Raw genomic sequence first — 27567 nt, 5'->3', positions numbered from 1 at the left:
TCTCTTCTTTTCTCTTCTCTTCTCTTCTCTCTCTCTCTCTCTCTCTCTCTCTCTCTCTCTCTCTCTCTCTCTCTCTCTCTCTCTGTGTGTGTGTAAGGGCGAGGGCCACAAGGGATCTAGGGGCCCATCCACTATAAGAATGAGGGTATGAAAGCTAAACTCGTCAGAGGTTGTGGGTTATCTTAGCCAAGGTGGGGCCCGTAGAGCGACGGCAGATGGCAGGTTGTGAGTAACAAGGCCCAGCAGACCTATGGAGCTTCAAGATGCTGCTAGGCAAGGCCAATGGAAGAGGCGCCCATATGGATGTTGAAATCTCCCTGAATGCTCTTGGGAGGGGGTAATGTGGAAAGGAGGGGCTGCAATTCAAGTAATATTAATCTTGGGTGATGTTGCTAGTGACCGCAAGGAGAGCAGTAGTGACCGTGACAGTGAAACCTGGAAGAGTGCAATCTTGGGAGGGGGGGGGGGGGGGGGGGGGGGGGGGGGGGGGGGGGGGGGGGGGGGGGGGAAGGGAATGGGCATTCAGAGCAAGCCCAGAGGGCTTCAGGCACTAGGTTTCCTCTGCCAGGAGGCTGACAGTGGGGACCAAAGGATTAGAAAGAGTGAGCTCTGTGTAGAGGGGCATCCTAGGGCACCATAGTCTCCTTAGTGTGAAGACACTGGAGAAAGGTGGCAGACGCAGTATTAGTTGATTAGGTTCTTCCTTTTCCTGATGCACTCGTGAGATGATTGGGAGGAAAGCCACAGGGCTGGTGGCTAGTGCATCTGCTTAGCTGTAGCCACAGGCTTGGTTTCTGCCTGCCGTCTTTCTTCATTCTGCAGTGCTGAGCCATTGGGTGGTTTGGATAGTTGTGGTAGCTTTCTTTAGGCAGTGGTTCTTAGCCATGGTCCACCAGCAGGAGTTAAGGCGTCTCAAGCTTTAATAAGGGGAACTGGCAAGCACCAGGTCTGTTGACTACACCTGTGACTTTGTTGTCACTGGCCAGCACAGTCTGCTGCCTATCACATTATAATAGCGCGGCCACCTCCCAATACCTGCCAGTGCTCTTCAGTGCTTTGAAATTAGGGCCGTTGTCAAATTTGCTGCTAACTCTTAGGGTATGTGTTTATAAAGAAACATACCCGGGTTACAAAACATAACGATATTTTGATAATCATTTTAACTGTGCTACCTCTTGGGATTCTTTCCTCTTTATTTTCTGTTTTTCAAGCATAAATAATAGAAAACGAGAATTGCTGAAAAAAAAAAAAAAGTCCTTTGCCTGGACTTTAGGCTGCAGAAAGCCTCTCTTGCTTACACTAGAGGGCGCTCTAGCTTCAGAATTGGCAAACAGGGTCTTTTAGTGAGGAAGTGGTTGTTTTGAAGTGTTAACAATTCAGCAGCCCTTGGGGGGGGGGGGCATTTCAGGAGACTGGGGTTTAAGAACCCTGGTTATGCTATCCGTGAAGGCCTATTTCTCCAGTTGACTTTCAGCTTCTTCAGCAGCACCAGAATTGAGGCAGAGTACCTCTTCTAGTTGGTTTCCTGGACCTCTCAGAACCAAGTTCTTTGTTTGTCTAGGAAGGCTTAAACAGGCCCCAAAGGTCATTCCTTCAGGGTCCAGGTTAGGTCTCCTACTTCTTTGGTCTTGTGAGCCCATTGTCTGGTTAAGGTTCTGGGAAGTTCATATCAAGTAGGCTTCCCCCTCTGGTTTTCTAGTTAAACAAGACCAGAGGAAAGACTGAGAAACTCCTAAAAAGGACAAAGGCCCCTGGTGGGTGATAGGAGGGGGTAGGGGACTGAGTAGAGGAATTTAAATAGTAGCCAAGAGCTGGGCCTTACACAGTTGGGCTGTTGGAGACTTTCTGGAGGTGGTCACATGGGAACAAAGGCGCTGGTCAAGGGTTTTCTGCCTTAGTTTGATCACCTTTCAGAAAACAACCCCAGTTCCTACCTGGCTACATTGTTTTCCTCTTACTGGTTCCTTTCCCCTCCATCCCTCCCTCCATCCCTCCCCCCCCACATTGTTCTGGAAAAGTTTGGATTCTAAGGAAGTGTAATTCACACACAGTCCTTTGGACAGTGATAAGCTAAGATGAGAAGGTTGGTTTAAGGTTGAGACATCCACTAGCTGTTGATTCTAGAGTTCGGGGTGGTGGTCCGTAGAGATGTAAATTTTGGAGTAGTATTAAATATGCATTTAATACTTATTTAATATGCATGTTGATCGTATTAAAGCTGTGAGCTGTGTTGACACCAGCTATAGGGTAAAAGTAAACAGCAGAGCTCTGAGTTCTGCAGCCTGCTCTTGTGTATCATCTCGAGATCAGCTCCATGGGGAGGAAATGACAGAGCACACGTCAAGAAGCAGGGATGGGGCTGGCGAGATGACTCAGAGGTTGAGAGCTCTGACTGCTCTTCCAGAAAACTGGGGTTCGATTCCCAGAACCCACTTGGCAGCTCACAACTGTCTGTAACTCTAATCTGACACTCTCACACAGATAGACATACATGCAGGCAAAACACCAGTGCACATATAATAAAAATAGATAAGTTCTTTTTAAAAAGAAGTAGGGAAAGAGGTAGGCAGATAGCTGAGAGGGAGCAGAAGCTCAGAAACCAAGCACCCAGTGTTCTAAGAAGAAATTGGTATGTAGGGTGAGGCCTGCAAATTGATTATTGGATTTAGAAATGAAAAGGTTATTTGTGACTTTGATGGGAACAGTTGTAATGGAGGAAAAGGAACCCAATCTAAATGGGTTTAAGAGAAAGCAGGAAAAGATATTTTGAGTAAAGAGAATAAACTAGAGTGTCTACTAAAAAAATATGTGAGTCATATGTCTTATTATTTCAGGTGTTCATAACCACACTAAAAATAGGTAAGACAAACAGGTGGAATTAATATTAAAAATATAACTTATTGTACCTAGCTTATCCAAAAGCTATCGTTCAAATATAACTAATGTTAAATTATGACTGGAATAGTTTAGTATATATTCTTTACTATCCAGTGTCTATACGAGGTGCACAGCTCAATTCAAACTAGTTACATTTGAAGCTCTGAATGACACGTGGCTAGTAACTACCACATTGGCACGGTCAGATATAGCCAATTCCATCTTTGTTGTAAAGGAGAGCCATGCAGTTACTGGGAACTCTAGGGAGTTGTCAGGTATCTGTTTTTAGATGAGAGCAATCTCTGTATATTTTGTTTGTTTTCATGGTCACAGGAATAAAACCTCATGGAGTGGTGGGTAGATGAGGGAATCACATCAGGGTCGCAGAGGAAAGTTTGGCCCAGACTAAGACCCTCTCTTTACAGCTCTTCTGTGTTGCAGAGATGAAGGCAGAGCAGGCCAGGCAAGTGTGAATCTGTGCTGGTCTGGAGGCTCAGGATGTCTTGAGTAATTCCCTTCTTGGACGTGAAGTGCGAAGTGACACCCGGGTCACCGTTTGACAGCGAGGCTGGGAGGAAAGGATTAAAGGTTTGTGAAGAGAGGAGAAGATATTAAATTGTGACCTGAGAAAGCAGAGAGTGAATAGTCAGGGGGATATAGTGTGATTGTCTGGCGACATGAAAGATGTACCTCAGATCTGTGAACACAAACGGGACATGAGAATAGTCAGCGCCGCCGTTGCCCCTCTGCCGTGTTAAGCTGTGTAGGGACAGGGAGGAGGAGGAGGAGGAGGAGGAGGAGGAGGAGGAGGAGGAGGAGGAGGAGGAGGAGGAGGAGATTTAGCCAGGGCAGAGGACTTTTTGTCTCTTTTTTTTTTCTCATAGTGAGAACAGACAAAGGTGTCAGCAAAGGAAAATCAGAATAACAGGGCATGGGATTTAAGAAAGGGAGGGAGACTGTTGAGTGAAAAGATGGCAGGACGGGTGAAGGGATCACAGGTTCTATTTGTGTCAAAGGCCAGATTGGGTCACGGTTGGAAGAAGTGAGCAGCAAAGGTACTAATGATGGCTAAGTGTGTGTGTGTGTGTGGGGGGGTGCTTGTCTTTGAGATTAGAGAGAGGCTGTAACTGTTCCTCATCACAGGGCCTCAGGTTCGACCATGACAGCGAATGGACAAAGTCTAGTAATAGGGACAAGACCATGGAACTGAGTGGATCTTGGAAGATTCTTTCAGGGACATGTGGCAATGAGCAAGGCATAGGACGGGGATGGTTTTGGAGAGAGTACCAGGTATCAATATTTTCAGAGCAAAAGGGCCATCATCTCTAGTTGACAGCCAAAGGGGAGAATGCTGTGCAGGCCACTGGTGGTTGTGGGGCTTTGCCGCGAAGGGAGAGTCAGCAGACTGGGAGAACAATGGAGAAAAAGCAAGCGCTGCCTACCTAACATGGTTCCGTGGAGTTAAAGAGGGCTTTCGAGGGCTCCTGAGGCGGCAGAGGATGGGTAGGGAGAGGTTTGTGGGTACGAGCAGGGTTGAATCAGGTGTGGTGCTGTTTTCACCTATAATCACCACCCCTGAGAGGCCAAGGCAGGGGCATTTCTGAAAGTTTGAGATAGGCCTTGACTACAAGACCCTGTCTCAAAACCAAAACAAAACGTAAAAGAAAACAACAGGAGTCCTTCCAAGAAGAGACTGAGAAGGTACGGGGTTGGCTGATCATTTCTATGTGGTTTTATATTCTGACGCCTTTTCTTAGAATTCACTTCCTTACTTTGGTTAGCAGAAAAATGTCTTCTGACAATTGGCTCTTTCATAGCTCCTTCGCTGAAATTGCCCTAGCAGAGAGTCCCAGCGGCCAGCGCATTTCTAAACTCTGAAATGTTCGTTCGTCTTGGCTTTGCTGTGCCACCCCTACAAGAGGAGGCTCTCCCCACCAGAATTTTCTGTGGTCATGGGAGTGCTTTCTGTCCACACCATCTAATATGGCAGTCACTCGGCACGTGTGACTGTTGAGCACTTGAGATGTGGCTCACATAAGTGGGGAAACATTGTTGGTTAAATGCATTCCAATAATGCTGCTGCATGTGACTAGTGGCCAGTACCAAAGATAGAGTGCTTAGCATTGCTTGCTGGTCCTTCTTTGTGCTCTCTCCCAGGTCTAGGACAGCACCTCTCGTCTAACCCTGTGGCTGTCTCTGGAGTTTGCTCATCCCACTCATCTTCTAATAGGTCTCTCTTTTCTTCTAACCACCTAAATATTGCTGTTTTCCAGCCCCCCACTGTTAGAACTATAACCTCATTTTGTGGACTCTTCTTTGTCAGTTTTAGCCACACACCAAGCTGTGTTCCCAAAGCATTTTCCTCTCCTGAAATCTATACCTGGGCAGCCATTACCCAATGGAGGCATCTGCTGGTACGCCTTCCAGTACTGTGTCCCAACCCGAGCTCATCTCTCCCCTAAACCTCCTGCCAGTTCCTGAAGACATGGACCCGGAAGTTCCTGTAGACAGTTCTCCTTTATGTCTGGCAAAGGGCCAAGCCATCTGCGTCGTGACAACAGCACCTGAGTTCTCCTTCCCTCTGGCCCATTATCTGTCCTCCCGCTGGAGCCATCCAGCTGGCTAGAACACAGATCTCACCTTTTAATCTCCTAACACCTTTCAGTGGCCTCTCATTGGATAGAGGATAAAGGCCAAGTTCTCTGGCCAGGATAACAAGGCTCTTCCTTTTTCAGGTCCTGTTTTCTTGTCGCTCCAGCCACCTACTGACCCACAACCCCTCTTGCGTTCCTTTGCTCTCCTGTAACAGGGAACTGCACGTACTTGCATATAGACAACAGGCCACTGACACCCTTATACCTCTTTTCTGGCTCTACCTTCTGCCTAGAATGTTCCTTCAGTCACGTCTTACCCCAGCTGCTTCCTGTTGTTCAAATCTCCTGAACTGTGACCATCTCCAGTGCCTTCCCTTCCTCAGTGTCCCCAGTGCCGACATGTTCCCTTCACTCTGTCTGCTCTTCCTTCGTTTGTCAACTTCAGTTTGTCAACTGCAGCAGATTGGATCCCCGCTCTTGCCATGGAGTGCAACGTGCATCAGAGCTGTTGAATGAGTGGGTAGCATGGCTAAGTCAGTGACCTGAAGGAAACAGAAAGATGGGATAATAGCAGGCTACCCTACCCAGCATTGAGTACTTGGTTTCATCCTTCCTGAGTGAGAGTGTAGCAGAAGAGAAAGATCCCTTGTGGGGGGCCTCTGGGGGTCTTTGCTACTGCTGGAGCAATTGCCTTGGTTCCCAGTACTCCTACGGCTTCCTTCTGGCAGAAATCAATTTTCCAGAAACTATCATCTTGGTTTCCCCCTACCTTCACTGATGACACACTTCTATCCTCCTGGGATAGAAAATGCTAGCAGAAAAATGTCACATACTTTCTTAAAGTAGTAAAAAAAAAAAAAAAAAAAAAAGCATTTTATGATGTGTTGAATTTTCCTGAATGTGATTCAGTTTCTGTTTTTCTTTTGAGAAAACTGGTTTTTCACTAGGATTATCCCAAGGGCCACATCCAGGTATCCAACAAAGTATTATGTGGGTTTGCATATAATTTGCATGTATTCCTATGGGCCGTGTTAGCAGTGCATAGGGTGCTTTCGACTGTGGTTTTGGAAGGAAATGGAACATTGGATCCTGTTTGCCACAGGCAGGATCCTGTTTGCCACAGGCAGTCTCTCCCCCGCAGGGGAGGTGGCCATTTCTCCAGAATGCCCCTCCTCTTCCTGTCTGTTTATGAGTTTGGAGGCCTGAGATCCCTGGGGTGAAAATAGCTCCTTGCTAGGCAGCTGCTGGATCTGCTTTCTGTAATGCCTTCTGCCACTCCTCCGCCCTGAGCGGTGGACACTGCCTGCAGTTCCTACACAGGAAAACAACTTTAAAGGAAGTGTGATTTGCTCAGGGTCACTCCCACGGGGAACATGGGGCTGTCTGACTCCCCCTCCTTTGTTTTTAAGCTACTACATTGTATTTTCTTTTATGTCTGTGTTGTTTGATGTTCTGCCTTTTATACTTGGTGTTGCTCATCCGGGACTGGTTTCTTCATGCATGGACAATCCGGTCGCCATTTGACTGGCAGTGGACTCTTACACAATATTGAGGTATTGGAGTTTACTTAACCTATCTCCCTAGTTGGTTTGTTTCCAGTTTCTCAACATTATAGAGAAAACAAGCCTAAATATTTTGGTGCAGATAAGGGTGGCTTGGGAGCTCTATAGGTGTTTGAAGATTGTCTTCCCAGTGCTAGCATTGACTTAATCTCCCTTTTATGATCTCTCACAAGTCTCTGCCACCACTTCGGCCATGCAGTGAGCCTTTGAGTAGCCACCGTTCATCCAGGACTGAGGGAAAAGCGGAGCAACAGGCAGTCTGGTTGAGGGAGCTGATGCAATAGGGAAGGGATGGGGCTTTGCAAAGGGTCAGTGAGCACACTGAAAACCATGTCCCCTGATAGTATCTCAGTGTTCCTTTCTCCTAGAACACAGAGCACAACACGGGAGAAGCACAGGGAAGGGACAACTGTCCTGTGTGTGAATCCTTGTCCCCTTCTTCCCTAGGACTGTGGCTGCTGAGCTGACTCCTGGGTGAGGACACACACGTGTTCAAGTCCATTCCTGTACCACACTTGGCGTCTGAGGCATGTCACTGCCGCTCAGCTGCATTGGGGCAGGGGCTGTTGAGCAGAAGTCAGAGGGAAGAAAAGAATAGTTTTCCAGAAGAGTGCGTAACTTCCTGTGCACCTGTCAGCCTTCCAGGTCTCTTCTTTCTCGGTGTGCCCTCGGAAACTGAGGCAACAGTGTGGTGCCCAGGCCATCCTCATTTATCAGACTGACCAGTGCCCACACTCTCAGTATTATTGCTCAACATTTTATCAGCCAAGCACTGTGGGGGGGCATTTGGGGAGACATACAAGGTTCTTGACTTGGTGGAACATTGGGACAAAGGTGTGTCCAACACACAGGCTGAATGTGGCTCAAGATAGCTCTAAATATAGCCCAGCGTGCGATCCTAAAGCACAGATGTGTCAACATGTCCAGGACGCACTTCACAGGTAGCCCCCGACTTCAGTCACCCTACTTTGTTCCTTCTGCCTACTCCCCATTCTTGCACTTGTTCCTCGGTATCTTGCTTTCGGGTCTCATTTTTCTCTCACTGTGTACGCGTTTCCATGACTTTGTTTCTCCTCTGTGCTGACGTCACCCATCCTTGTATGCTCACCTTATCCTCTTCATGGAGTCTGTGGCTCATGTCATAAAAATAACAAGCACTTGTGAAATCCCTGGGACCATGCGATAACTGTGTCATCTCCTCTGACCAACAGCTCTGTGCATGAGGTGGTGCCTGTTCCATTATACAGATGAGTAAAACTGAGTTGAGGAGATACTGCGATTTGGCCAAAGCTCTGAAATTCATAATTGATAGAAGCAGGGTTTGAATAGTTGCCCCTTCTAGGCTCTGGCATCTAGTGTCCCCCATCATGCCTTAGAGTATATGCAGTCCCTGCAGGAATGTTTACATGTGGACATTTCATAGACACAGATGCTCTGTTTTCAACATGTCTAAAATGGCCTTCATCATTTCCTTACCCTTGCTTCAATCTGCTGTTGCCTCTTTTTTCCATCGCAATAAATGGCATCATCAATCCCGTGGTGGCCAAGCTATTAATACAACTCTGAGAGTCCCTCCTATCCTTCTTCTCCCCCAACCCCACCCTCCTGCCTTGTACCACATCCTTCTGATTTTCACTTCTCTCTTAATTTTCTGCCTTGCCGCTTTTACCTCCAAAAACTATCTTGCTCTGGGCTCCTGGAGAGTCCCCTTGGCAGTACCACTGACTTTACTCTGACCCTTGTACCCTAATCTGAGTGACCAGCGCTCACATTCCTCAAATGCCCTGCAGCTTTTGGTGGCTCTGTAGCGGAGCACATAGATGCCCTCCCAGGGACTGAAATCCATCTGGAATACATGTTTTGCTTGGCCCATTGAGCATTCTAAAACATTTTGAATAGTTGCCTGCATTTAAAAATCAGGACATTCCACATAAAGTTTCATGTTTCTGGCTTTCTTTTGAAAAAGCAAGAAGCAGGCACCTCTTGAGCCATGGTCTAGCAATGCAGCAGATGGCAGAGTTAAGTGGTAACTAAGCTCTTTAGAAAGGGCGTGGTCTATTTACCAGGCTCGCATATTCCTGAGTATCTCTTGGTCCTAGTCCTGCTTCTGCATCCTAGCATCTTTGTGAGACAAGACACATTTGGCCTTGCGGTTCTGTTGGACACATGGTACCCAAAGCCCCAAGCATAGCTCCTTGAGGCTCACATGGCTCAGCCTGAGGCAGACCAGCTTTGCTAACCACTTCCTCACTACCTCCATTGGACTCTCCCTGTAACTCTACTGAATTATTTCATTATTATTGTTACGGCGATTATCATTCTGTGTGTGTGCATGTGAGAGAGATGTGTATGTGTAAGTGTGGGCATACATGTGCCACAACATGCATGCGGCATTAGAGGGCAGCTTCTGGAAATTGATTCTCTTGTTCCACCTTGTTTTGAGGAAGGATGTCTCTTGTTTATGCTGGGCTGCGTTCTTTGGGTCACCTGGACCACAACCTTCTGGGGGATCATTCTGTGCCTTCTTCCCATCTCACCATAGGAGTGTTGGGATTACAGATGTGCCCCATCACTTCTGGCATTTCCACTTGGGTCCCAGGGTCAGGTCATCAGGCTAGAACAATGCTCAGGTTTACCTGTTGAGCCTTCACCACCCAGCCCCCACGGCTGCCACTGACCTCTTACCTGCATAGCTCTGAATGGCCAGCCTTATGTGTCTGCCTGCGTGCAGGTTGAAAGGCCTAGGGCCCTCCTGAAGTCCCATCCGTTTCTCAGGACTCTACTCCAATGCTGCCTCTATCAAGAAACCTTCCTTACCCCACCTCCACCCCCAGTCCCAGGCTGAGTTTTGTCTTCCCATAGCAGGAAGTACCAGGAAGTATGGCTTTCAGTCACCCTGCCCCCAGCTTGCTATATTGTCTTTGTTGCCTGTATTTCTCAAACTGTAGGGACCTTGTCTTATTCCAAAAGCTACAAGGTACAAACAACCATTGGACAAAGGGCAGAATCAATGAAAAGCTGACCTGGGTAAACAGTACTATACTTTGTGGGTGGGGGGTGGGAAGGTGTTTTTCAGGTTCTTTTCTGAAGCACCCCTGCCAAGTGCCCAAACAGAGAGATACTCCAAGTCTCCTGTCTACCATGTTCCTGCTCTGTAAGCTCTGAAATACATCCAAACCTACAAAGAAGGGAGTTCACAGCAGCAATAGAAGAGGCAAGACATCACTCGGTTTTCTTGGGACAGAGTTATTCAGTAGTTGAGAAATAGCATAACCACTGGTTAAAACATTCACGAGAGCTCTAGATTTAACAGCGACAGTAAGAGAACATGATCCCCATTGAGCAGTCATGTTATGCCAGACTTTGGGGACACAACTATCCCGATTTGATGGGCAAGTAAGATTTGCAAAATGGTTGCAAGTTTTGTCAGAGCCAAGCAGCTAAAGAATGGTAGAGACAGAATTTGAACCCAAATTTGCCAGGCGGTGGTGGTGTGCGCCTTTAATCCCAGCACTGGAGAGGCAGAGGCAGGTGGGTCTTTGAGTTTGAGGCCAGCCTGGTCTATAGAGCGAGTTCCAGGACAGCCAGGGCTACACAGAGAAACCCTGTCTCAAAAGACCAAAACCAACCAAACAAAAAAATTGAACCCAAATCTATCTGACCTCAAAAATAACGTTTTCAACTGCTACGTCATACTATATAGAACCACGAGGAAATAAATGCAGAAACAAAGACAGTTGCATATGTAGTACTAATTCTAGAATTAATTTTAAAAATGCATCCTGGGGCATGGAGAAAATGATCAAAGAGACACAGCAGTGTATTAGTGCGGCTTCTATTCTAGGAGTCAAGTGCTGGGATTGAGTCCCTCTTTGGCTTCTATCTTCTTTTCCCGTTTTTTAAACAAATCCAAATCACTTTCAGTACGCATGAATTAACCGCTCTTTCTAATGCTGTGATATCAATGGGCAGAAAGCCGGGTTAAGAAAGGGCTGCCATGGTTTCTAGGTAAGTGCTGAGGCCCTTGGAAGATGCTGTCGTTGATAAGTGCAAAAGACACCACGCCAGCTGCAGCTGTGACTGTGACCTCAGCACCTGGACCCATGTGAGCAGAGGAGAAGTGGCTGTTCCTCCTGGCTCACCATCTCCCGTCTTCCTCCAGGTGCTTACACCCCAGAGCCCCTCAGCAGTTTCCGGTGGGCTCTTCTCTCCACGGGCCTCATGTTCTTTTACCACTTCAGCATCCTGCAGATCCTCGGCCTGGTAAGTTTGCTTAGATCCCCTTCTCTCCCCTCTGTTTGGAGTTCTTCATAAATCTTGATAATCCTGGTTGGTGCTGTGGTATCATTTTGCTTTGAAAAATGCACAATGCTAAAGGCCAAGATGTCAGATTGTTGTGTCTGGGGTGTTGATTTATGATACAGAGCTTTGGCTTCTCCGGAGAGTTTTCTGAATCCTTCAGCAATGGTTGTTCCTTCATTTCTGGGGATGCAACGGTACCCTTCATTCATGGCTCCTTGGGTCTGAAACAGTGACCTGTAATTAGCAAGTGCTGTGCTGTGGACCTCTTGGGCGTGTACGATCCTTATCCTGATGGCCCTGAGCCTTGTGATGGCCTTTGGTTTTGGGTACATTCTGGAGATGCTCGCAGGTCTTTCAGGAGACCCTTTCTTCAGCAGTGTGGCCAGTGGAAGTGAGAGGTAGGGAGCCCCAGAGCTTTCTGTAGTCTGAGAAGTGCCTGGAATATGGAAACTGGCTAGCCTCAATGTTGAAATATCCAGAGTCCAATAGCGCCGAAAATGCAAGGGTATGTATCAGTGCTGAAGTGAGGAGAGAGAGTTCATGCCTGGGTGTGGGGACGGAGTTTTCTCCCTCCCTGTAGCGAGATACAAAAGCCTAGCTTCCTTGAGAGATGGGGAGGACTTGTCTTTAATGCGAGCAAGCTCTTAAGAGCTCATGAAGGTGGGTGTTCTGGCTGTCCTTGGGGCAGGAACGCCATATTTGGTTTTGCGTGGTTGGCATGCAGGGTTAGCCATTTGGAGCCGTGTGCGGCCTTGCATGATAAGGTCGTGTAACTGGATGTCCCCAGTGCCTCTGGGCAAGTACCCTCTTTGTCTTCCTTGCTCTGGGTTGCCAGAGGTCGGCTGGGTTCTTTGCCAGTAGTGTGTATGCTGCCTGTGCTTATATAGGAAGGCTCAGCATGCTCCTGAGCCGCACACATCCCCTCCTTACGTCCTGCTGCTCCCCACCTAGTTGCTGGTTTCCAGGGGTGTCAGTGTTGCTCACGTCACCATACGTTACCATGTTCTGCTACACCTTCCACCAGCAAAGCTCTCCTCACCCACTCCTCGCCATAACCCTTGTCCATCTTTCATGAGTCCATTCACGTGCCACTCCCCTCACAAAATCTTCCAAATGCTCCTCAGACCTCCTCGTGGCATGTAAAGCTTAGTGGGCACCGTCTAGTTGGAGACCAGACACAGTCAACTGATTGCCCTTGCTACTTGGAGACAGCGACCATGAGGCTAATGGCTCTAAAAAATTAATGCAACCTTTCTGCAGGAGCTAGGCACACGATAAATGCTTAGGAATGACAATGGACTCTGGGCCCAACTGGAGAGCAGGACTGAGCAAAACTGAACAGCTTTCCCCCAGGACAGTGCTATATCCCCCACTAAGAAAGCCTAGGGCAAAGCAGCCCCTTTATGAACAGGTGGGGATTGGTCAATCCCTCCTTGTCCAGTCGTCCCTAGGGAGGAGAGATGGCTGAACTGGCGGTAGCCGGAGGAAGCCTCGGGATGGCGAACGCTCACTCTACCTCCCTTGTCCCTGCAGGTCACCGAAGTGAATTTGAACAACATGCTGTGTCCGGCCATCTCAGACCCATTCTACGGCCCCTGGTATCGCATCTGGGCCTCGGGACACCAGACTCTCATGACCATGACCCACGGGAAGCTGGTCATCCTGTTCTCATACATGGCTGGGCCCTTGTGTAAATATCTGCTGGATTTGTTCCGGCTTCCAGCCAAGAAAATAGACTGAAGGTGCTTGGGGTTTTGTTTTGTTTTATTTTGTTTGTTTTTTTTTGTTTTTGTTTTTTGTTTTGTTTTGTTTTGTTTCTCCCTGAGGAATCAAGTCCTGACTTGACTCAGAGAATATCCAGTTTTTGACAGACTCATTGGTGAGGGCAATAGGATACTTGGTGAATTTCTTTTTTTCTTCCTCTTTGTCCCTTTCTTCCACAACTCTTCCCTCCTCAGCTCCTCCCCATGAATGGCTCTTCGTGCCTGGAATAGTGCTGGGGGCTGGAACTTACTTCCTTTCATCCCCTGGCCTCTGGGTCCCTACTGTGTGCCCCATCCCTGTGCTTGGCCTTACCAAGAGAAATGGTAGTCAGTGCCCTTTACATTGTTTGTCGGTGCTTTTTAACAACAGCTAGTTGAAGAAGCGGGGAGCAGCAAGTGGTAGTTCCCCCAGCACCCCAGCAATGAAACAGTGTTCCAGTCACTTCTCCACTGCCAGGGACCTCCAGGCTCATGCTGGGGTCTCCTTTTACCTCCAGCATAGCCCCCACCAAAAGGGGACCAAGGCCTTGTTTCTATACCAGCTGCAAGCCCAGAGCCGAGGGACTTCCCAGATCACAGCCAAAATATATTCTTCCAGTGACGGGTGTCCCGTGATGTAAAGCAGGGAGCCGCCCAGCCACTCCTTCTAGGGTGCTGCCTGGGGTGGGAGGTGACAGCAGTGTGCAGGCTGAGGGCAAGATTCCACAGTGGGCGGCCAGAGGTCTGTTGCCACAGCAAGTCTGAAGTCAAAAGGGTGAAGGTGTGCACAGTACCAGGCAGGACACCCCCCGGCTCCTGTCCCCCCAAAGAACCTTCCCTGTGAAATATGAGAGCCGATCCACACTCCAATGCAAAGTGAGCAAAGAAATTAAGAAGCCAACTAAGTCGAGTGGCAACTCGAGAAAGCTGTGATCTGAAGCCTAGTCTATGTCATGTGGATAATTAGGCAACACTCTAGTCTCAGCGGCCCCCAACCATCCTCATTGTCTCTGTACATGTCTCTGTTTCTCTTTGTCTGCAGCTGCTTCATGGAAGAGGGAGCTGGAGGCGGGGCTTGGGTGCTGTTTGGCTGTTTCCTATTTGGGATGTTTGAAATGGGGGAACCCTTGCATTTTGGGAAGGTACTCTAGAGCCATTCCTGGCACTTCGAGGACATGTCCACAGCTCCCCAAGGCAGTTTCTTTACGGCTTGATTTCTTTCATGTAGCTAGACTCTGCTTAAGTGTTCAGTGTGGGGAAACATCCTTGGTTTGGCAGCTTGACGATGTCCAAAGCCCATGTGTAGGTTGAAAGGGAACCGCCAATGGATCAGGTTCCCATAGGTAGCGGTTCAAGTGTTCTTTAGGAAGGAACTTTGGTTGAAAGAAAGGTACTTACTCATGTATGGACCACAAAGGACACCAGTGTCTGGACATTGCTGACTCATTGTCAGCTTCTAAATAGGAGGAGATTTGCTTAAGAATAGAGAAAGAAGTTTGTGCTATAACCACCCCATGTCCCGGTTCCGGTTGCAGTATTCAATGTGAGTTTGTGGGTGTTAGGCCTAACCTGAGCTTCAGTGACTCGGTGGCCATGAAACGGACTTGCCAGGGAAGCAGCGGCAGGAGAGTCTCCCTGAGCAGATGGAAACTAAGGGAAGCATCTCTGGGAGGGGTTGCTTGAACATGAGTTGATTGGCTCTGAGGTACAAAAGAAGAACTCCTAGTGTGTTTGTTCCCCTTGAGCTCCTGCCATGCTTCTTCCTCCTCTCACCCTCTCGCTGGTCTCTGGAAGTGCTTCTTCTGTTGCTGTTTTCCTCACCCCCTCAGAGAAGTCTTGGGTGAATAAAATGAGTGAGAGCCTCCCTGGCCCTGGGCCTCTCTATAGAAGAGCATGGAAAGAGGTCATGAATGAAGCTCGATTAATAAAAACTCAGAGACAGAAATTGGGGTTCAGCCTGAGGATCAGAAAAGCAAAGCAGCCAACCACTGGCTCTTACCTCAGTCCAGGTTCTCAGAATGAGACTGTGTCTGAGAGCTACTTCCTCCTGTCTTGTATTCCTCTCTAGTACTGGGATTAAAGGTGTGGGTTACCACTGCCTGGTCTGTAAGGCTGAGCAGTGGGGCTCTTTTACTCTCTGATCTTCAGGGAAGCTTTATTTATTAAAATACAAATGAAATGTTGCTACACATGAGGCCTACCATGGCCCTTGCCACAACATATAGCTGCTGCCTGCGGTGATGTAGGGCCTCAGCTGAGGGAGCCAACTCCAGAATGCCACAGAGGTGGGAGTGCCGTACACGCTTCTTCCCCGTCTGGGCACCATGGCCCAGATTGCCAGGCATCTTGGGCTTTCCCTGCATTGGCACGCCTCCAGTAGCTTGCCTCTGCTTTGGCAGCAAATCAACAAACCCATTTCTGGTAGGCATTTTCTGGCACTCAGAGGGAGAGAAGAAACTCAAAGCCATGCTGCCTGGCTCGGCCAGGCCAGAGTCAGACACACCTATCAAGAAGGAGGAAGTAAAGCAGAGATGCAGGGCCCTAGGTTGGCTCATAGGTACAGAAATTAAAATAAACAGTTTGTGGCTCTTTCAACAGATTCCACAGGGAGTATTGGGTTAGGTTTGAAATGTTGGGGTACAGGGGACCCTTTTCATTGCTTCTCTTACTTTGGTCCAGACCCACATGAAAAGAGGTAACCTACCGAGGCTCTACTGTATGTTGTGGAAGTTGCCCCCAGGTATGTCCAACAGCCTTCCTGACAGTAGAGACTGTTAACCAGAGACAAAGGAGAAGACAGTTGGGACTGACTCTACAGTGCCTCCTCAGGCTTTTCTTGTCCCTGTGAAGGCTGTTCCCTAGTTACCTTGGCCGGAGTTCTGTATATCGCCTACCATGCAGTAGCTCCGTGCCTGTGTGAGAGTTCTCATAGAGGGGGCCCGTTTCTTTGAGATTGTCCCAGCAAGAGAGCCTAGTGCATCCTCAAGCCCTCAGCATACATGGGCAAGGAGCTGTGCCACCAAGAACAATTGGCTAAGCCAGAAAATTTGTGGCAGCCACTCTGAGTAACAGAGGTTGTTTTTCCCACTTAAAGCTTCTTCCCGCCCCCAGTATTTGGTTTTGTATATCTAAGTCTTGGCCCAAACATCCTCCCAGAAGCCTAGCAGCAAGCACTTCTGTCCTCCTGGGGTACACTGTAGAGATTGGGAGCCACCACCTCCACCTCTCTAAGTCTGTCTTCTGTCTTCCTGTGGACTACTTTGTACCTGTGGACTTCCAGGGTCTAAGTGGGCTATGTAGGGTCTGTTGTGCACTTTATTCTGTGGTTCTTCCAAGTACCTGTCAGACCTTCGCTTTTGCTGTAGCCTCTGCTGGGGCTTTGCTGTATGTGATCATGGAAGAGTCAGTGTTTTGTGACATAATTACAAGCTTCTCCCAGATAACTCGGTGTTAGCAGGGCTCTACGCAGAAGAACTGGGGTTAGGGAATGCTTTGAGTTGTGTTGAGCCTGGTGTTTGGGAGATGACAAGGGCCCTTTTTAACCCTCCTTCTGCCAAATAGACTTTCCTGGAATTCTGTCACTCGTTTTCTTTGGGAGAGAAGTTTCTGAATGGTTTCTACTGTAAGGGAGGCTTGCGGGGAGGAAAAGGGGGTCTTCCGACACTGTAGGACATGACCCTGCTGCTGGTTTTAGTGAGCCAGGGCCAGGCATCCCAGGCAACTTGGGAAGGCCCAGGACTGGGAAGCCATGTCCTGTGTCTCCCCCCCAACCTCCCCAGCCTTGCCCTCTCTGAGTCCACGAGAAGAGCCAGTCTTCCGCTGGTATATACAACTGCAGGAAGACCACAAGGTACTTGATGTTGCCCTCATCTTGAGACACTTGTGTATACTGATTTGCTACTTGTGGCATTGAACAGACCCCCCACCCCCACTCAATGATAAACAGATCAGAAACAAAAGTCATTTTAAGCAGAAATGATGTTTTGGAAACTCTTGATTTATTTTGGTGTCAATATTATATATGATTTTAAAGCATTCCTGGTTTATTTGATGCAATTTTAGTGAAGAGAACAGGACTGAATGGTGTCCAATTATTTCTTCTGGGACACTGGTGAGCGCCTCTTCCTCCATCCTTCTTCTCCAGCTGGGACTGTCATGTACTGTCACCCTCATGTGCCAGGCTCCCTTGAGAGCCAGTCTCTGAACTCCCTAGATGGCATCGAGCCTCTTCGTGAGGCTGCTTCTAGGGCGCTCTTTACTCCCCCATCTCTAGTCTACCTCCCCTCTTTGGGTGTTTTTGTAATGGGTTTTCTCTGTTTTGTACAACCCCTTTGATTGTACTTAAGTGGTTTCTGCAGCCACCTTTGGAAAGAAATGGTCCTTAATTTGTGTACTTAGCGTTTTTTGAATCTTAGCCTCAGGTGTTCCTGCTGTTGAAGATCCCTGAATGAAAAGGAACCCTCCCCATGGGACTTATTGTTAAAATGTTTTCTTCATTTGCTGTTATTAAAAGATTTATGAGAACTCAGGCGTCCCGGCTTTGCTTCTGAGAACCCTCTCAAGAAGGCTTTGCAAAGTAGACAAAAGGGGTCATTTGCTGGCCTAGTGTGTTATACAGCAGTCACCACCTCCCCCAGCCAGGGCAGCTGGACTCAGCCCAGCTTGGCCCCATGGGCAGAACAGTGACTTGGACTTGATTTCCCATACACTGCCTACTTCCTATCAGGCCGTTGGCTCTAAGGGGAGCTTATCAGTCAGGGACATAGGCTCTCCGGGCCCCATGGTAGGCTAGGCTAGATGGTGAGGTCAGACAATGCGACTTTGGGCCTTGGGAGATGGCTCATTGGGTACAGTGCTTGTAAGATAAGCAAGAGCACCTGTGTTTCAATCACCAGTACACATGCAAAAGCCAAGTGCAACAGCATCAACCTTTAACCCCAGCCCTTGGGGGTGGAGATGGATTCCAGGGCCTTGATGGGTAGCTGGTCTGGCCAATCAGTACAGCCTATGGGTTTAATGGGAAGACTGATCGTTCATCTCTGACCTCTGCACACACATGTGGGTGAGTGTACACACACATATGCACACCACATACACAAGAAAGAATGTAACTTTAAAATATGATGACTTCTGGCCCAGAGCCCCAAATGTCCTTCAAGTAAGTAGTATCCATGTAGGCTCAGACTGTCCCTTGGTGAAGACTCTGAGCAAGGTAATAGTGTCCTTTGGGAACAGCCCAAAGTCCTCTGTCTTTTTTGTTGATGCTGCCACTTCTAGAAGGGGATACATAGTGGCAGTCAGTGCATGTGGATTCCCCTCACCCCCATTGGCCAGGCGTGGGCCCCCTAGGCTGTGTAGTACACAGCACCGTATATAGTCCTAGACTAGAAATAACCAGCTCGGTGATTTCTTCATTGGCTGCTGAGGTTCCCACTCTGTACTGTGTATCCGTACCGGTGGTCAGTGCCTCTCTATGTGTTCCCAAAATACCCCCCCCCCCCCCCCCCCCGGTGCTCTGTAAGTTGACTACCACTGTAGTTTCTACTTCAGTCATCAGCAAGAAGCTGGAAACTAGCGCTGTATGATACCCCTCCTTTGGGCCCCGCTGCCTTTTTGGTTTGTTAGATTGCTAGGGAGACCATGGCTTAGGAACCAAGCTCTCAGACAAAAGGGGGGCGAGGGCTGCAGAGATGACTCTGTAGATGAGAAGAGATTGCTGTGAAAAACATTCTAATCTCTAGAATCGATGGAAAAGCCAGGCTTGCCTAGATGTCCCTGTAAGCCCAGCACTGGTGGGAAGGGGACAAGAAGGCTGCTAGGGCTTCCTGCTCGACCAGTCTAGCTGAAAAAATTAGTGAGCTCCAGCTTCAGCAGACGAGGACGGCCTCAGTCAAAGTCAGTCTGACTCGTCTCTCCAGGTCAGTGTTATGCATAGCATTGAGGTGGCTTGAGTTGCAGGTCAGGGGGGCTTCCAGAAAGGCAGTAGGAGAGCTTGCTCTAGTTGTTAACACCTTCTGTCTTAGCAGACCCTCTAAACTTGATCCTGTGGCTCCTGTGTGTCAGCATCTCACAAGGCAAGTCTCAGTAATAAAGATGGGGCTGCCTTGGCCTATCCTTGCTAGGGTCTAAGGACGGTAGCATGAACCACTGGTCAACTCTTCTGTTTAGCAACTCAATCCTGGCCTCACCTCTGTTCCTGCCATCAGCTGACTCTTGTCCATAACCTCATTTTCCCAGGGGCTTTCAGAGGTGGTACTCACCTGCCCCTGCTCTGTCTAGAGTTTCTTCTTCCTTACCAGTCAGGAGCACAACCTCTTTGCCATTTCAGTTTTTCGCAAAGATCCCAGGCCCTCCTGTATTATGTCTTATGGGAACTCAGGCCTTCCTATGCATTCTTGGACATACTTTAGGTTCAGAGTGTGCCAGAGTGGGCAGGCTCATAAATGCTGTGTATTTATGGCCTGGGAGGTGGTGGCGGGGGTGGGGGTCAGGTAGAGAATGTCAAGCCGAGCCCTGACTCAAGCACATAATTCCAAGCAAACTTTTCTGTGGTTGTTGTTCTTGCTTTAAGCTTCTAGGTTCTGAGTCATCTCTTTGACCTGACAGTCTATACCGGCACTTTTATGAAACCTTTTAAGACATCTAAAAGGCACGAAGAGTAACAGCTAAATCTAACTTAAGAAAGTGAACATTAGCAGTGTAATTGAAGCTCCCCCAGACAGCTAGAAATCATTCCTCCACATTTCCTAGATTCAGAGGAGGTACCTTAGAGGGCCCCTTCTGGGCGTGAGGGATAGGAGGCAGAGTAGTTAGCCTCTGTCGTCCATCACATAGCTTGTCCTCAGAGTAGCCATTAACAGCTACTGGGGCTTTGACTGTTCTCTCCCGCTGTGCTTCTATGTGCCCTGTGTTGTGGAAGTCTGTGGCGGGGGGTGTTGTGTGGAGAAGAGGTGATGTCTTTGTTTTAATGGATTTCTCTCTCTTTTTTTTGGCTCTAAGACATTTTTGGTCCTATCTTCATATCTCTACAAAGCTGAATGTACGTTACGATCAATGACATTTCAACCTCTTTCACTTCCAGTGCGGTAACATAAGAGACATCTTACAACCTAAAGCGCTTCAGAGCCACTTTAAATACTCTCCTTGTTTCTTCCCTTCTTCAAGGAAGTCACTTTCCTGCCACAGAAAACCCCTTTGTGAAAAGTTGTAAACAAACTTTTAGTATGTGACATCATTATCACACTTTGTCCCACCTAGATGTGGTAGTACAGGCCTGAAATCCCAGCACTTGTGATCCGCACACTTGGGATGCTGTGACGGGAAGACTGCAAGTTGGGAGGATGGCCTGGGCTACATAGCAAAGTCCCATGTCAGTGAAAGGACACATAAACCCAACACAGTCTTTCTCTACCAGCATCCATGAAGTCAGACAAGTGTTCTGCTTCCTACCTGAGAGGTTCACTGTGTTGAGCTGTCTCCCAAGGCCGGTGGTTTTGGGGGACACAATGGCAAGGAGGCCAAGTACACCTGCATCAGGAAGACCATTGTGCCTAATGATGGGGAGGGAGCCAGACAAATCAGACTGAGTCAGGTCCAACAGCAATGCTCCTTTCTTTTTTTTTTTTCCTCACTGTCTTTTGTTTTGTTTTGTTTGTTTCCCAACCACAGCCTAGAAAGACAGCTCAGTCTGGTTCCCTGGGGAACTTTGGTTAGTCAGTGCTAGGCATGAGGTGAGCTGGCAGCAGTGGGAGCACAGAGGAGGTAGAGCCTGGCCTGGCCAGAAGCATCTAGGTTGACGTAAGTGGTTGTCTGGCCCACACAGAGGAAAGCAATGATTTCCTGGCTTTCTTAAGGTAGAGGAAGGGGAGCCAGTGGGCCTTTCAAGGAAAATCAACAGTTTGACCTGAGGCAGCTTGAACCCTGGGTATTTCCAATAGCCTGAGCAGTTGCCAACTGCTAAAAGCCTTCACTCAGTTCTGGCTGCCTTGCAAGCTCAGCTTGGTCCATTGTAACCCTCAGGTCATGCTCTTCCAGAAGGAAAAAGGTGTGTCTGCAGCAAACCTGGGATACTTGGAGTCAAGAAACAGCTTTTGGACATTTTCCCCTAGAGGGTTTAGCAAGATCTGATCATCCTGGATTAGAGCTGCCCTCACGTAACTAGGTTAAATTGTTGGCCTACTTAGGCCCCCTCTGCTGTGGCCTCCTTCAAAGCTGATGAGGCCGATTAGGGGGCTATTTCTGAGCACCAGTCATGTACCCACAAGACTGGGAGACTAGAAAGACAATAACTACGGCTGAGGCAGAGTCGGCCTCGCTTGTAGGGAAAGCACTACTGTCAGACACATCTTGAGTCCTGGGAAAAGAGAGTAGCCGTAAGTCAGGGCTGTGGGTATTGATCTTACTAAACCAGACCCACCTATCCATTTGTAGATACAGACTTATAAAACCAGACTAACCAATTCATTTTTTGAAATGGACTTAGTCCTATACCTTTTACCATCTCCATTTATAGAGAGAGATGGTGGGCCATCAACAGGAGGGCTTTGGTGGTAGTCACTAGCCTACACTCAGTAGATTCTCTGCATCTAAACAAGATTGTTTGTCTTAACCTGTCTGAGCCTGAGTTTGGTCATCCACAAGAAAACAGTAACAGTAGGCGCTTCAGAGTGCTATCGTAAGGATATATCGTAGAGTACATAAAACGCCTGGTCCAGGGCCTCGCAGCATATTTTAGGAACTGCTTCTGTCAGCACCAAGTATCACCACTACCATCCGCATCACCACTACCATCCGCATCACCACTACCATCCGCATCACCACTACCATCCGCATCACCACTACCATCGCCACCATGATAGCCACCATCATCTTCATCATGAATGATAAAAAGCTCCGTCTCTGGAACCCAACAAACTTGATTTGAATCCTGGCTTTGCCCCTTTAGGTAGCCATGTACAAGGGACAATTCATGTGAATTTCATTTGGACATTGTAAAATGGGGAAAATAATCAGGCGATTGGAAAATGTATATGGTTCCTAGTTCAGAGGACACATTTAACTGGTGTTGGCTTTTTCTAATTGTTAAAAAGGAATGATCATGAAGAATTTTGCCTAAATGTTTATGATGGTGGGAATGAATAGGCCAAGCAGTGAAACTGGGTAGTGAAACCATTCCATATGTTTTCATTGTGGATACACTTCTCAATGCACAAAGGGCATAAGCATCAAACCCGAAGGATGCATAGTAGCAGCAGTATACCCTCCTGTAAACCATAGACTTTGGCTAATAAGTGTGTGACAGTGAGGTCCAGCCGCTGTAAATGGAATTCTGGCAGGGTGCTGAGAGTAGGGAGGACTGTGAAAAGGGTGGGGAAAGATTCTGTTCATTTTTGCTGCAAAATTAAAAAGTGTTCTAAACAGTAAAGTCTGTTTTAAAGGAAAAATCAGAAAGGAATGATTAGCTAGGTTTTCAATATATAACTAAAAATAACTAAAAAAAATAGAAAAAGGAAACGGGGAAGGAAGCAAAAAAATATACTGCAAAAATTTTACACCTTATCAAACACCAAATAAGGTAGTGACCGGAAGAACTGATGAACAAAGTAAATGGAAGATATATAGAAAGCGTTACACACTGGCAGGATTAAACACTTAATTATCAGTGTGCACTTTAAATCTAAGTGAATGAAATTCACCAACTAAAACACAGAGATTGACAGAATGGATTAAAAACCTTCTGGGACTGGAGAGATTAAGAGTGCTTCTTACTTTTCCAGAAGAGCTAAGTTTGCTTCTTAGTACCCACGTTGGGAGGCTCACAGCCATCTGTAATTTTAGCTCCAAGGGGTCCAACCCTTTCCTCTGTCTTCTGATGGTACCTGCCTCCATGTGGCATACACAGATCCACATACATACACACGGAAGAGCACGCCCATGCAAATAATAACTCCAGTGAAGCCGAAGAGATAGCTACGCTAATATGAAACAATCAATTTTTAAGTAAAAAAAGTTATAAGAAACTAAGTATTCCAGGCGATGGTAGTGCAGTTCTTTAATCCCAGCAATTGGGGGGCAGAGGCAGGTGGATCTCTGTGAGTTCAAGACCAGGTTGGTCTACAGAGCTAGTTCCAGGACAACCAGGGCTACACAGAAAAACCCTGTCTTAAAAAAAACCAATCAACCAACCAATGAGACAAGCAAACAAAAGAAACTGAAGCGCGATTAATAAGAACTCAGGGTCAGAAATTGGGGTTCAGCCTGAAGATCCAAAAAGCAAAACAGTTAGTCACTGGCTCTTACCTCGACCTCAGTCTAAAATGAGAATCCTGCCTCCTGAAATCTCAGAATGAGACTGAGTTTGAGAGCTGTCTTGCCCCATCTTATATTCCTCTCTCGGGCTGGAATCAAAGGCATGCACCACCCAGTTCCTATGGCAACTAGTGTGGCTACTGGAATTAAAGGTTTGTGTTACTTTAATCTGGTCTGTAAGGCTGACCAGCAGGACTGTTTACTCTCAGATCTTTGGACAGTCTTTATTTATTAAAATACATTTGAAATGCCACTACAAGAAACAAAGTATATTTTGTTGATAAGAGGAATAAATAATTGTAAAGATACAGCAATTCAAAACATGTGCATCAAACAGAGCCTCCATCATATAGTTGGATGGTATGTTTCTGCCATAAGTGATTTTTGTCATGGTAAAATACTTGACTTCCATTCTGAATTTGCCTCATGTTTTCATTAGGAAAGAGTGTTAGCTCTTGTCAAATTCCTTCTCTGCCTCTGGTGAGGGGATGATGTTTTTCCCTTGTTCAGTATAAGTCTGAAAGTTTCCTCCTATGATCAGGGAGACCCGTCCAGTATCACACCTCTGCTAGCAACATGGTACTGGGAATCCTAGCCAGAGTAGTTGAGCAGAAGTCTTTGTTCTGTAAGACAGTTTTGTTTGTTTCTACTCTCATGGTTTTTTTTGTGTATATATAGTGTATATATATATGTGTGTGTGTATGTATGTGTGTTTCTGTGTGTATATGTATATATAATATTAGTTTATATATGCATATATATGTAACCTAGAATCACAAATTAGAAAAATGGAGCTTAAACTATGTGACATGTTTCTTTCTTAGACAGACTTAATTCTCTACTTGTACCCATTTTCCTGCAAACAACATGATTTCACTTTTCTCTGTAGCTTAAAGAATTTCATTGTGATACATGCCACACAAAAATATTAATAAAAAGAGGACATGAGGCTGGGAAGGGGATGTGTTGTGGGGGGAGTGGGTAGTTGGGGGAGTAGGTGGAAATGATCAAGATATATCACATACAAAGAATAATGAGAAATGGCTCTATAAAGAAAAAAAGAAGAAAAAACATCTAAATTTGGAAATTAGGAAAAAGCAGGGGCTGGAAAGATGGGGTTTGCCAGCAAAGCACTTATCTCTCAAGCAGGGGGCCTGAGATCCTCAGGGGGGCCTGAGTTCCATCCCTAATACCTGTGTACAAATATCAGGCATGGTGGCACACGCTTAATCTCAGCACTGGGAAAACAGAGACAGGAGATCCCTAGAACTCACTGGTCAGCCAGTTTGACTTACTTGGTGAACAGACCAATGAGAGAGCCTGTATCAAAGGAAGTAGATGGCATTCCTGAGAGAGATACCTGTTGTCCGATGACATGCATGCACATGTGTGTGCGTGCGTATACACGTACAGAAGGAAAAGCAAAACTATATGCAGACAATATTGTTATATTAATATATAAATAAATCCCATAAAACATATCTACTCAATTATGGGAGTCAATACATTCAGCAAGCTCGCAGGATATAAAAACCAGCACATCAAAATTAGTTGTGCTTCTGAATGCCAGGAATAAACAATTTAAAAATGAAGAAGACCCTATTTATGATAGCATCTAAAATATTTTTTCAAAAACATAGGAGTAAATGTAATCAAGGAGGTAAATGATTTGTACATAGTAAACTATAAAATACTGCTCAAATGTGTACATAAATAAAATACTGTGTGCTGGATAATTAGAAAGATTAGAAAAATAGTAAGATGGCAGTGGTCTCCAAAGCTAACTACTGCCCTCATCAAAGTTTCTGTAGCCTGTTTCTCTTTAAAACAGACATGTCAATCCTTAATTTTATATATGGAATCTCAGAGTCTCGAATATTTGAAACAGCACTGAGAAAAGAAAAAATTCTTTGTTTCAAAATTTACTCCAAAGTAGTGTAATCAAGGCTATTTAGTGCCAGGATAAAGATAGACCAGTGGAAAACAATAGAAAAATCAAGAAATAATCCTAAACTTTTATCACCAATTGCTTTTCAACAAACATGCCCAAACCATTCAGTGGAAGAAAATGTCATGTAACTACATGCAAAACAATGAAATTTGAATGGCTACCTCATATTTATACAAAATGAACACATCAGATCCTAAATGTAAAGGCTAAGTCAATCTACAGAGCTATTAGAAGAATACATAGGGAAAGTCTTTAGAACCCTGGTTTGGCAATGAGTTCTTAGGTTTGATAGAAAAAGCACAAAGCAGCAAGTTAAAAACTAATAATTTTTGATAGCGGCTTAATATCCCGTGTATATAAAGAATTCATATAACTTGATAGAAAAAAAATCTCCTCCAGAAAAACAAAACTAAAAAGCATTGTCCAGTTAAGATCTGAGTTAAGACCTTGAAACTTCCTCCAAAGATGCACCCTAGATACACCAATGACCAATAAGCATGCCGAAAGTCATTTGGCCTCCCTAGCCACTAAAGAAATGCAAGCCAGGAGTTCCAGTGTGGCCATGGAGGAGTCTCCGTTCAGGGAACCGGTGTTGGACGCCAAATCTGAGGTCACCTGCCAGCTTGTAGATTTTCAGTGGAAACTGGGCATGGCTGTGAGCTCTGACCGCTGCAGATCCCTCAAGTACCCGTATGTGGCAGTGAAGCTCAAAGTGGCAGATCCTTCTGGCCAAGTAAACACCAAGTCCATCGAAATGACAATCCCACAGTTTCAGAATTTCTACAGACAATTTAAAGAAATTGCCGCTGTCATTGAAACTGTGTGAGGACTGATACCGAAGTAATGGACTCTACCTTCCAGAAAAGAACTGCATATGGATGAAAGATATTTATGCAATGAAAAGTGCACTTCTGGGGCTCAATAGGTGGCTCAGAGGTTAAGAGCAGTGGTTGCTCTCCCAGAGGACTCAAGTTCAATTCCTGGTAACCACATGATAACTCACAACTGCCTGTAACATCAGGACCAGGGAATCCTACACACTCCCACAGACGTCTATGCAGGCAAAGACAAATGGGTAGAAAACTAAAAATTAAAACAATTTCACTTCCCAATTTTTTTTTACCAGTTAAAAAAAAAATTGATAAACTCAAATTTTTCAGTGGTCACCTTTTCAATGAGCTAAAAGTGTCTGTGTCGAATACTAATATGTGTATGTGTAATTATATCTCAACAATGAGTAAATGATACTCTTAAATGCAGCACTCTTAAATGTATATCAGAAATTTTTTAAATCTTATTGATACAGATATAACTTTATGAATAAAATCTTGTATATGAAATTAAAAAAAAAAAAGAAATGCAAGCCATTGTGAAGCTGGCCGTGATGGTGCACATCTGTCAGGGATGTGGGATTGCGGGGTGCATGAGTTCCAGGCTGGCCTCCACTTCAAGTGAGAGCTTGTCTCAAAAAACAAAAGCCAAAATGAGTTGTACAGATATCAGAGGATGGATTTCCACAGAAGAAATGTGTCCTTTGGCTCACAGTTGTACTGGCTCCTTGGTGGCTTGGCCTATTGCACATCATGGTAAGAACCAGTGGTGGACAAAAGTGTGAGCTTCATATTTGCTGGATGCCAAGGCAGCCAGCAAGGAGCTAGGGTCCCAGTATTCCCCTTACGGATGTGCCTGAGTGAATAGACTCCTCCCTCTAGGTCCTCACCTCTTAAATGTTCCACTACTTGTCAATCGTGTCACAGGCTAGGGACTTGGCCTTTGACGCATAGGCCTTTGGGGGCCACTTATCCAAATCATAATATTGAAATGCCATTTCACCTCCACTAAGATGTTTTTAATTTTGAACAAAGGCCTGAATGTATATTTCTGAGACATGAAAACACATGCACTTAGAAACTTGTATAGGACTGTCCATAGCAACACTGTCGCTGAGAGCCAAAAGGTGGAGACATTATGATGGATAAACAAATTGGGTTACATGATACGAAATACTATTCACCCATAAAAAAGAACTGTATCAAGACGTGGGTGGGGGTTGAGGAGTGACTTGTCACTGTTGTGGGATGTGCTTATGGAGTGATGCAAAAGTGTGTGGAAATTGAAAGCCGTGACTGTAAAACACCAAAGACATTGTCACTGAGACTCCCCACGATTAACTGGTTACTTGTATACAATCTGAGTTTTACCTTAATAAAAGCAAATGTCAAATAAAAATA

At 46.3% G+C, this 27567-nt stretch overlaps 2 protein-coding genes across 5 annotated transcripts in view; both read left to right on the top strand.

Annotated features, from left to right (window-relative positions):
• Tmem164 (transmembrane protein 164) overlaps positions 1-17601 on the top strand; it is a 224118-nt gene extending 206517 nt beyond the window's left edge. For 3 of the 4 annotated variants that reach the window (XM_050127179.1, XM_050127181.1, XM_050127182.1), the window contains exons 6-9: positions 7003-7024; positions 7481-7507; positions 11196-11296; positions 12869-17601. In XM_050127179.1, the coding sequence (XP_049983136.1) occupies positions 7003-7024; positions 7481-7507; positions 11196-11296; positions 12869-13029 (311 nt within the window). In that variant the 3' untranslated portion in view covers positions 13030-17601. The remainder of the gene's footprint in view (positions 1-7002; positions 7025-7480; positions 7508-11195; positions 11297-12868) is intronic. The other variant, XM_050127183.1, reaches the window with a different exon arrangement.
• A 6790-nt stretch (positions 17602-24391) lies between these two features.
• Positions 24392-27567, top strand: LOC126491482 (COMM domain-containing protein 6-like). Its single transcript, XM_050127184.1, has one exon. The coding sequence runs from the start codon at positions 25821-25823 to the stop codon at positions 26160-26162; it is 342 nt and encodes a 113-aa protein (XP_049983141.1). The 5' UTR covers positions 24392-25820; the 3' UTR covers positions 26163-27567.

Source organism: Alexandromys fortis, unplaced genomic scaffold, assembly GCF_014885135.2.
Source record: "Alexandromys fortis isolate MF-2015 unplaced genomic scaffold, M_Fortis_MF-2015_v1.1 scaffold_200, whole genome shotgun sequence".
NCBI lineage: Eukaryota > Metazoa > Chordata > Mammalia > Rodentia > Cricetidae > Alexandromys > Alexandromys fortis.
Note: the sequence above shows the minus strand (reverse complement) of the source record. Positions and strands in the feature narration are given on the sequence as shown.

What these genes read in the sequence shown, in the direction of transcription:
- LOC126491482 (XM_050127184.1), top strand. Translation starts at nt 25,821, where the DNA reads ATGACCAATAAGCATGCCGAAAGTCATTTGGCCTCCCTAGCCACTAAA.